Below are 10,058 nucleotides of genomic sequence, written 5' to 3'. Positions count from 1 at the left end.
GGATGTACTGGGTTATACTGGGATATACTGGGTTATACTGGGATGTACTGGGATGTACTGGGATGTACTGGGTTATACTGGGATGTACTGGGTTATAATGGGTTATACTGGATTATACTAGGTTATACTGGGTTATACTGGGACATACTGGGATGTACTGGGTTATATTGGGACGTACTGGGTTATACTGGGATGTACTGGGTTATACTGGGACATACTGGGATGTACTGGGTTATACTGGGATATACTGGGTTATAATGGGTTATACTGGGATATACTGGGATGTACTGGGAGATATTTAGTTATACTGGGATGTACTGAGATATAATGGGTTATACTGGGATGTACTGGGATATATTTAGTTATACTGGGATATACTGGTTTATACTGGTATGTACTGGGGTGTATTGGGATGTGGTGGGTTATACTGGGATGTACTGAGTTCTAGTGGGCTAAACTGGGTTATACTGGTTTGCACTGGGATATACTGGAAACGTGAGGGGGAGAAAAAGGGCGGGAAAACGTGAGGGGAGAAAAAGGGCGGGAAAACGTGAGGGGGGGAAAAAGGGCGGGAAAACGTGAGGGGAGAAAAAGGGCGGGAAAACGTGAGGGGGGAAAAAAGGCGGGAAAACGTGAGGGGGAGTAAAAAGGGCGGGAAAACGTGAGGGGAAAAAAAGGGCGGGAAAACGTGAGGGGGAGTAAAAAGGGCGGGAAAACGTGAGGGGGAGAGAAAGGGCGGGAAAACGTGAGGGGGAAAAAAGGGCGGGAAAACGTGAGGGGGGGAAAAAAGGGTGGGAAAACGTGAGGGGGGAGAAAAAGAGTGGGAAAACGTGAGGGGGGGAAAAAAGGGTGGGAAAATGTGAGGGGAGAGAAAAAGGGCGGGAAAACGTGAGGGGGGAAAAAAGGCGGGAAAACGTGAGGGGGAGTAAAAAGGGCGGGAAAACGTGAGGGGAAAAAAAGGGCGGGAAAACGTGAGGGGGAGTAAAAAGGGCGGGAAAACGTGAGGGGGAGAGAAAGGGCGGGAAAACGTGAGGGGGAAAAAAGGGCGGGAAAACGTGAGGGGGGGAAAAAAGGGTGGGAAAACGTGAGGGGGGAGAAAAAGAGTGGGAAAACGTGAGGGGGGGAAAAAAGGGTGGGAAAATGTGAGGGGAGAGAAAAAGGGCGGGAAAACGTGAGGGGGGGAAAAGGGCGGGAAAACGTGAGGGGGAGAAAAAAGGCGGGAAAACGTGAGGGGGGGAAAAAAAGGCGGGAAAACGTGAGGGGGGAAAAGGGCGGGAAAACGTGAGGGAAAAAAAGGGCGGGAAAACGTGAGGGGGAGAAAAAGGGCGGGAAAATGTGAGGGGGGGAAGAAATGGCAGGAACTGTGAGGGGAAAGAAGAGTGGAAAATGTGACCAAAAAAGGGATCGATGACATTGATGGTGGGGGGGGGCAGTGACGCCGGGAGAGGGAATCGATGTGACTTTGGGGGGTGTCAATGACATTGGAGGGGGATCAATGGCAGCCCTGAGGGGGGGGTGGTGGTCAGTGACGTGAGGGGGATCGATCGCAGCTCGGGGGGGGCTCAGTGAGGGTTTTGGGGGGTCGATCGCAGCTCGGGGGGCGGCCATGGGGTTCTGGGGGGCCGTGGCGCTGGCGGCCGTGCTGGTTTTGGGGCGGGGGGTTCCCTTCCAGCTGCAGGAGACGCTGCGGGGGCTGCGCGGGGAGAACGCGCGGCTGGAGGGGACCCTGCGCAACCTGAGCCGAGCGCTGGGGGCTCTGCGGGCGCGGCTGCGGGACCCCCCTGGTGAGTGCAGGAATGATGAAAATCCGCCATGAAATCCTAAAAATCTGCCCTGAAATCCTAAAAATCCACCCTAAAATCCCTCTGAAACCTAATCCCAAAAATCCACCCTGAAATCCCAAAAATCCACCCAATCCTGGCTGCGGGACCCCCCCGGTGAGTGCAGGAATGACGAAAATCCACCATGAAATCCTAAAAATCCACCCTGAAATCCTAAAAATCCGCCCTGACATCCCCAAAATCCACCCTGAAATCCCAAAAATCCGCCCTGACATCCCTCTGAACCCCTCAATCCTGGCTGCGGGACCCCCCCAGTGAGTGCAGGAATGACGAAAATCCGCCCTGAAATCCTAAAAATCCGCCCTGAAATCCTAAAAATCCACCCTGAAATCCTAAAAATCCACCCTAAAATCCCTCTGAACCCCTCAATCCTGGCTGCGGGACCCCCCCGGTGAGTGCAGGAATGCCGAAAATCCGCCCTGAAATCCTAAAAATCCACCCTGAAATCCTAAAAATCCACCCTGACATCCCCAAAATCCACCCTGAAATCCCCAAAATCCGCCCTGAAATACCCAAAATCCACCCTAAAATCCCTCTGAACCCCTCAATCCTGGCTGCGGGACCCCCCCGGTGAGTGCAGGAATGACGAAAATCCGCCATGAAATCCTAAAAATCCGCCCTGGAATCCCAAAAATCCACCCTGACATCCCCAAAATCCACCCTGACATCCTAAAAATCCACCCTGAAATCCCCCAAATCCACCCTGAAATCCTAAAAATCCACCCTAAAATCCCTCTGAACCCCTCAATCCTGGCTGTGGGACCCCCCCGGTGAGTGCAGGAATGACGAAAATCCACCCTGAAATCCTAAAAATCCACCCTGAAATCCCTCTGAACCCCTCAATCCTGGCTGTGGGACCCCCCCGGTGAGTGCAGGAATGACGAAAATCCGCCCTGAAATCCCCAAAATCCGCCCTAAAATCCTAAAAATCCACCCTGACATCCCTCTGAACCCCTCAATCCTGGCTGTGGGACTCCCCTGGTGAGCGGGACCCCAAAATCCACCCTAAAATTCCCAAAAACCACCCTAAAATCCCAAAAATCCACCCTGAAATCCCTCTGAACTCCAAAACCAATCCCCAAATCCCCCCAAAACCCCTCAAAATCCCCCCAAATCCCCCCCAAAATCCTCCTAAAATCCTCCCAAATTCCCCCAAAATCCCCCCAAATCCTCCCACCCCCCCCAAAATCTCCCCCAAACCCCCCAAAATCCGCCCGAAATCCTCCCCAAAACCCCCCAAATCTCCAAAATCTCCCCCCAAATCCTCCCCAAAATCCCCCAAAATCCCCCCAAAATCCCCCCAAACCCCCCCAAATCCCCATAAAATCTCCCCCCATTTCCCCCAACGCCCCCCAAATCCCCCCAAATCCCCCAAATCCCCTCCAATCCTCCCCAAATCCCCCCCAAATTCCCCCCAAATCCCCCCCAAACCCCCCCAAACCCCCCCAAATCCCCCCCAAATTCCCCCCAAATCCCCCAAATCCCCCCAAATCCCCCCCAAATCCCCCCAAATCCCCCCAAAATCCTCCCCCAAATCCCCCAAATCCCCCCAAATCCCCCCCAAATCCCCCCAAATCCCCCCAAATCCCCCCAAAATCCTCCCCCAATCCTCCCCAAATCCCCCCAAAATCCTCCCCAAATGCCCCCAAATCCCCCCCAAACCCCCCCAATCCTCCCCAAATCCCCCCAAATCCCCCCGAATCCCCCCAAATCCCCCAAATCCCCCATGAATCCCCCAAATCCCCCTAAAATCCCCCAAAATCCCCCAAATCCCCAAACCCCCCAAATCCCCCCAAATCCCCCAAATCCCCCCAAATCCCCCCAAATCCCCCCAACCCCCCAACCCCCCGCCTCCGCCGTGTCCCCCCAGATCCGCTCTGGAGCCCGGAGCCCCCCCCGGCCGAGCTGCCCCCCCCCTGTGCCCGGGGGTCCCCCTCGGCCGCCCCCCAAAACCCGCCCGGGACCCCCAAACTCGGGGGGCTGCTGCTGGGGCTGGGGGCGCTGCTGCTGCCCTGAGACCCCACAACGGTACCGGGGGTGGGGGATTTGGGGATTTGGGGGTTTGGGGATTTGGGGGGATTTGGGGATTTGGGGATTTGGGGATTTGGGGGGATTTGGGGGATTTGGGGGAATTTTGGGGGGATTTGGGGGGATTTGGGGGCATTTGGGGGCATTTGGGGGCATTTGGGGATTTGGGGGGATTTGGGGATTTGGGGGATTTGGGGATTTGGGGGGATTGGGGGAATTTGGGGGGATTTGGGGATTTGGGGATTTGGGGGGATTTGGGGATTTGGGGATTTGGGGGGATTTGGGGGATTTGGGGGGATTTGGGGATTTGGGGATTTGGGGGGATTTGGGGGATTTGGGGGGATTTGGGGGGATTGGGGGGGTTTGGGGGATTTGGGGATTTGGGGATTTGGGGATTTGGGGGGATTTGGGGATTTGGGATTTGGGGGATTTGGGGATTTGGGGGATTTGGGGGATTTGGGATTTGGGGGATTGGGGGAGATTTTGGGGGGATTTTGGGGGGATTTGGGGATTTGGGGGGATTTGGGGGATTTGGGGGATTTGGGGGGATTGGGGGGATTTGGGGGAGATTTTGGGGGGATTTCGGGGAGGTTTTTGGAGGGAATTTGGGGGATTTTGGGGGGATTTTGGGGAGGTTTTTGGAGGGAATTTGGGGGATTTTGGGGGGATTTGGGGTGGGTTTTGGGGGGACTTGGAGGTGTTTTTGGGGGGTTTTAGGGGATTTTTGGGGGGGATTTTGGAGGGGATTTGGGGGATTTTGGTGGGATTTGAGTGGATTTTCGGGGGGATTTGGGGTTTTTTGGGGGTTTTGGGGGATTTGGCCGTTTTTTTGAGTGGGTTTTGGGGGGTTTTAGGGGATTTTTTTGGGGTGGATTTTGGGGGATTTTGGAGGGGATTTGGGGGGATTTTTAGGGGGGTTTGGGTTGATTTTAGGGGGTTTTGGGTTAATTTTGGGGGGTCCGGGGGATTTTTGGGGGGGGGTTGGGTTGATTTTGGGGGGTTTTGGGTTAATTTTGGGGGGTTTGGGGGATTTTTGGGGGGGCTCTCCTTGACCCTCCCCCGTCTCTCCGCAGGCTGAGCTCCTCCCCCAAACGGGGCACCCCAAAAACCCCAAATTCACCCCAAAATCGCCGCCCCTCCCCCAGGAACCCTCTCCTAATTAAACCTTAATGAGCTTAATTGGGCCTTGATTGCTTCGTCTTTTGGGGGGAAATTCCAAATTTTGGGGTAAAAAAATGAACATTTTATTTTCCATTTTTTGGTTAAAATGTAATATTTTATTGCTAATTTTTGGGTTTAAATTCAACATTTTTTGCTCATTTTTGGTCTAAAAATCCGAATTTTTTTTTGCCCATTTTTGTTATAAAAATTCGACATTTATCGTTCATTTTTGGTATAAAAATTCAACATTTATCGCTAATTTTTGGTATAAATATTGAACATTTTTTGCCCGTTTTTGGCATAAAAACTCAACATATATAGCCCATTTTTGGTATAAAAATTCAACATTTATTGCCCATCTTTCGTATAAAAATTCAACATTTATTACTCATTCTTGGTATAAAAACTTAACATTTATTGCCTATTTTTGGTACAAAAATTGAACATTTACCGCTCATTTTTGGTACAAAAATTGAACATTCATCACTCATTTTTGGTACAAAAATTGAACATTCATCACTCATTTTTGGTACAAAAATCGAACATTTACCGCTCATTTTTAGTACAAAACTTGAACATTTTTTGCCCGTTTTTGGTACAAAAATTCGCCGCTTTTTGCCCGTTTTTGGGTGAAAATCCGGCGGATTCGGGGTGGCGCCCCTAGAGCAGCGTGCAGCGCTCGGGGCGGGTCCCGCCAGGATTTGGGGACATTGGGGATGTCCCGACAGGATTTGGGGACACTCTGGGGGTCGCGACAGAATTTGGGGACACCGAGGGGGTCCCGACAGGATTTGGGGATATTGGGAATGTCGTGACAGGATTTGGGGACACTCTGGGGGTCGTGACAGGATTTGGGGATATTGGGGATGTCCCGCCAGAACTCGGGGACACCCTGGATGTCGCGAGAGGATTTGGGGACATTGGGGATGTCCCGCCAAAACTCGGGGACACCCTGGATGTCCCGCCAGAACTCGGGGACACCCCGCATGTCGCGCCAAAACTCGGGGACACTCTGGATGTCCCGACAGGATTCGGGGACACCCTGGATGTCCCGCCAGAACTCGGGGACACCCTGAATGTCCCGCCAGAACTCGGGGACACCGCGCTGCTCCCGCCAGAACTCGGGGACACCGCGCTGCTCCCGCCAGAACTCGGGGACACCCTGGATGTCCCGCCAGAACTCGGGGACACCCTGGATGTTGTGACAGGATTTGGGGACACTCTGGATGTCCCGCCAGAACTCGGGGACACCCTGGATATCCCGCCAGAACTCGGGGACACCCTGGATGTTGTGACAGGATTTGGGGACACCCCGCATGTCCCGCCAGAACTCGGGGACACCCTGGATGTCCCGCCAGAACTCGGGGACACCGCGCTGCTCCCGCCACCGCGGCTGCCGCACCCCGGGCACGCCGCGGGGTTGGCGGCTGGCTCCGGGGGCGCTCCGCCTGTGCCGGCTGCTGTCCCCGTCCCCGTCCCCGTCCCCGTCCCCGTCCCCGTGCCCCGTCCCCGGCCGCTCCCTCCCGCTCCGGGGCTCCGGTCGCGATTCGGCGACGCCGCCCGCGGCGCCGGCTCCCCCCGCCACGAGTCCTCCGCGCCGCCAGGGGGCAGCACGCGGAGCTGCACGCCGCAGCCGCGCAGGCGCAGCGCGGCGCCGGGCAGCTGGCGCAGGCGCAGTCGGGCGGAGGCGGCGGCGCCCAAGGGGAGGGGCCGGCGGTAGGCGGCGCTGTAGGCGGCGCGCAGCTGGAAGAGCGAGAGGCCGGCGGGGCGCGCGCGCAGCAGCGCGCGCAGTTGGCGGGAAAGCGCCAGCGCCTCCGAGTCGCCCGCGGGGGGGGCGGGGGGGGCGGGGGGGGGGGAGAGGCGGGGGGGGGCGGCAGGGGGGAACTGCAGAGGGTCGTGAGGGGAAACGTGAGGGGGGAATTCGAGAGGGTTCTGAGGGGAAATGTGAGGGGAAACGTGAGGGGAAATGTGAGAGGAAATGTGAGGGGAAATGTGATGGGAAACGTCAAGAGGGTCCTGAGGGGAAACGTGAGGGGGGAATTCAACAGGGTCCTGAGGGGAAATGTGAGGGGAAATGTGAGGGGAAATGTGAGGGGAAACGTGAGGGGAAATGTCAAGAGGGTCCTGAGGGGAAATGTGAGAGGGGAATTCAACAGGGTCCTGAGGGGAAACGTGAGGGGAAACGTGAGGGGAAATGTGAGGGGAAATGTGAGGGGAAATGTGATGGGAAACGTCAAGAGGGTCCTGAGGGGAAACGTGAGGGGGGAATTCAACAGGGTTCTGAGGGGAAATGTGAGGGGAAACGTGAGAGGAAAGATGAGTGGAGTCCTGAGGGGAAACGTGAGGGGAGTCCTGAGGGGAAACGTCAACAGGGTCCTGAGGGGAAATGTGAGGGGAAACGTGAGGGGGGAATTCAAGAGGGTTCTGAGGGGAAACGTGAGGGGAAACGTGAGGAGAAACGTGAGGGGAATGGTGGCTGGAAATGTGAGGGGAATGGTGAGGAGGGTCCTGAGGGGAATGGTGAGAGCGGTCCTGAATGTGAGAGGAAACCTGAGGGGAAATGTGGGGGGAATGGTGAGGGGAATGGTGAGGGGGGTCCTGAGGGGAAACGTGAGGGGGAACGTCAGTGGAAATGTAAAGAGGGTCCTGAACATGAGGGGAAACGTGAGGGGGGTCCTGAGGGGAAATGTAAAAGGGATCCTGAGGGGAAACACGAGTGGAAACATGAGGGGAAACACGAGTGGAACCTTGAGGGGGGTCCTGAGGGGAATTGTAAAAGGGATCCTGAGGGGAAACACGAGTGGAACCTTGAGGGGGGTCCTGAGGGGAATTGTAAAAGGGATCCTGAGGGGAAACACGAGTGGAACCTTGAGGGGGGTCCTGAGGGGAAACCTGAGGGAAAACACGAGTGGAAACCTGAGGGGAAACACGAGTGGAACCTTGAGGGGAAACACGAGTGGAACCTTGAGGAGGGTCCTGAACGCGAGGGGGAAGCTGAGAGGGGTCCTGAGGGGAAATGTGGGAAGAAAACTGAAGGGAAAAGTCGGGGGGACCCCGAGGGGAGAGAGAAGAGGGGTCATGAGGGGAAAGGAGAGGGGCGTCCTTAGGGGGAAACTGAGGCAGGACTTGAGAGGGGTCCTGAGGGGGTTTCGGTGGGTAAAAGGGAGGGGGGATGGTTTGGGGGGATCTGGGGGGGCTCAGGTGGTTTTGGGGGTCTCTTTGGGGGTCTCTGGGGGGGCTCAGGTGGTCCTGGGGGTCTCTGGGGGGGCTCAGGTGGTTTTGGGGGTCTCTGGGGGGGCTCAGGTGGTTTTGGGGGTCTCTGGGGGGGCTCAGGTGGTTTTGGGGGTCTCTTTGGGGGTCTCTGGGGGGGCTCAGGTGGTTTTGGGGGTCTCTGGGGGGGCTCAGGTGGTTTTGGGGGTCTCTGGGGGGGCTCAGGTGGTTTTGGGGGTCTCTGGGGGGGCTCAGGTGGTTTTGGGGGTCTCTTTGGGGGCTCAGGTGGTTTTGGGGGGATCTGGGGGGGCTCAGGTGGTCCTGGGGGTCTCTGGGGTGGCCCCAAGGGGGGGTTTTGGGGGTCCTGGGGTCACTTTGGGGGGTCCCCTTGTGTCCCCAAGGGGGGGGCTGGGACCCCCAGGCGCCCCGAGGGGGCGGGCAGGGGGGGCGGGGGGGAATTCGGGGGGTCCCCGAGAGGGTTTTGGGGGTCCCGCAGCCCTGGGAGCCCCTCTGGGGTTGGGGAGGGGCTCTGGGGGTCCCGCGGGGTTTTTGGGGGGCTCCCCGCGCCCCTTTCTTGGCCTTTTTTGGGGTGGTGGTCGCCCCCCCGGAGCCCCCCCGGCGGCGCGGCGCTTCCCAGGGCGGCTCCGCGGGGTCTGGGGGGGACAGGGGGGTCAGAGAGGGGGGGACCCCACAAAGACCCCCAGAGACCCCCCAAAACACCCCCTGAGACCACCCCCAGACCCCCCAAAACACCCCCAGAGACCCCCCAAAACACCCCCAGACCCCCAAAACACCCCCAGACCCCCCCAAAACACCCCCAGACCCCCAAAACACCCCCAGACCCCCAAAACACCCCCAGAGACCCCCCAAAACACCCCCAGACCCCCGAAACACCCCCAGAGACCCCCCAAACACCCCCAGACCCCCAAAACACCCCCAGAGACCCCCCAAAACACCCCCAGACCCCTCCAAAACACCCCCAGACCCCCCAAAGACCCCCAGACCCCCGAGACCACCCCCAGACCCCCTAAACTACCCTAGACCTCCCCAAAACACCCCCAGACCCCCCAAAACACCCCCAGACCCCCTAAACCACCCCCCAACCCCCCCGAGACCACCCCCAGAGACCCCCCAAAACCACCCCCAGACCCCCCCCAAATCCCCCCCAGACTCCCCAAATCCCCCCCAGACCCCCCAAAACACCCCCAGAGACCCCTGAGACCACCCCCAGACCCCCAAAACACCCCCAGAGACCCCCGAGACCACCCCCAGACCCCCAAAACACCCCCAGAGACCCCCGAGACCACCCCCAGACCCCCAAAACACCCCCAGAGACCCCCGAGACCACCCCCAGACCCCCCCAAAACACCCCCAGAGACCCCCGAGACCATCCCCAGACCCCCCAAAACTACCCTCAGAGACCCCCAAAACCACCCCCAGACCCCCCAAATCCCCCCCAGACCCCCCCAAATCCCCCTCAAACCCCCCTAAACCACCCCCAGACCCCCCAAATCCCCCCCAGACCCCCCAAAACCACCCCCAAACCCCCCGAGACCACCCCTAGACCCCCCAAACCACCCCCAGACCCCCCAAACCACCCCCAGACCCCCCAAATCCTCCCCAGACCCCCCCAAATCCCCCCCCAGACCCCCCAAAACCACCCCCAAACCCCCCAAAACACCCCCAGACCCCCCAAAACCACCCCCAAACCCCCCGAGACCACCCCTAGACCCTCTCAGACCCCCTCAAACCACCCCCAGACCCCCCCAAATCCCCCCCAGACCCCCCAAAACCACCCCCAAACCCCCCGAGACCACC

At 58.0% G+C, this 10,058-nt stretch overlaps 1 protein-coding gene across 1 annotated transcript; it reads left to right on the top strand.

Moving 5' to 3' along the window:
• Positions 1-1,294: 1,294 nt before the first annotated feature.
• On the top strand, positions 1,295-5,088 carry LOC146763977 (uncharacterized). Its single transcript, XM_085565856.1, has 3 exons — positions 1,295-1,784; positions 3,712-3,869; positions 4,943-5,088. Exons 1-2 carry the CDS (start codon positions 1,607-1,609, stop codon positions 3,855-3,857), a joined length of 324 nt encoding a protein of 107 aa, XP_085421982.1. The 5' UTR covers positions 1,295-1,606; the 3' UTR covers positions 3,858-3,869; positions 4,943-5,088.
• Positions 5,089-10,058: the final 4,970 nt, after the last annotated feature.

This window comes from Lonchura striata, chromosome 37 (assembly GCF_050655825.1).
Source record: "Lonchura striata isolate lonStrDom1 chromosome 37, ASM5065582v1, whole genome shotgun sequence".
In the NCBI taxonomy this organism is placed as follows: Eukaryota; Metazoa; Chordata; class Aves; order Passeriformes; family Estrildidae; genus Lonchura; species Lonchura striata.
The sequence above is the reverse complement of the archived record's forward strand: the minus strand, read 5'-3'. Positions and strand labels throughout refer to the sequence as shown.

Coding starts and splice junctions, on each gene's coding strand:
- LOC146763977 (XM_085565856.1), top strand. CDS start 1,607: ATGGGGTTCTGGGGGGCCGTGGCGCTGGCGGCCGTGCTGGTTTTGGGG. Junction 1,785..3,711: donor GCGGCTGCGGGACCCCCCTG/GTGAGTGCAGGA, acceptor GTGTCCCCCCAG/ATCCGCTCTGGAGCCCGGAG.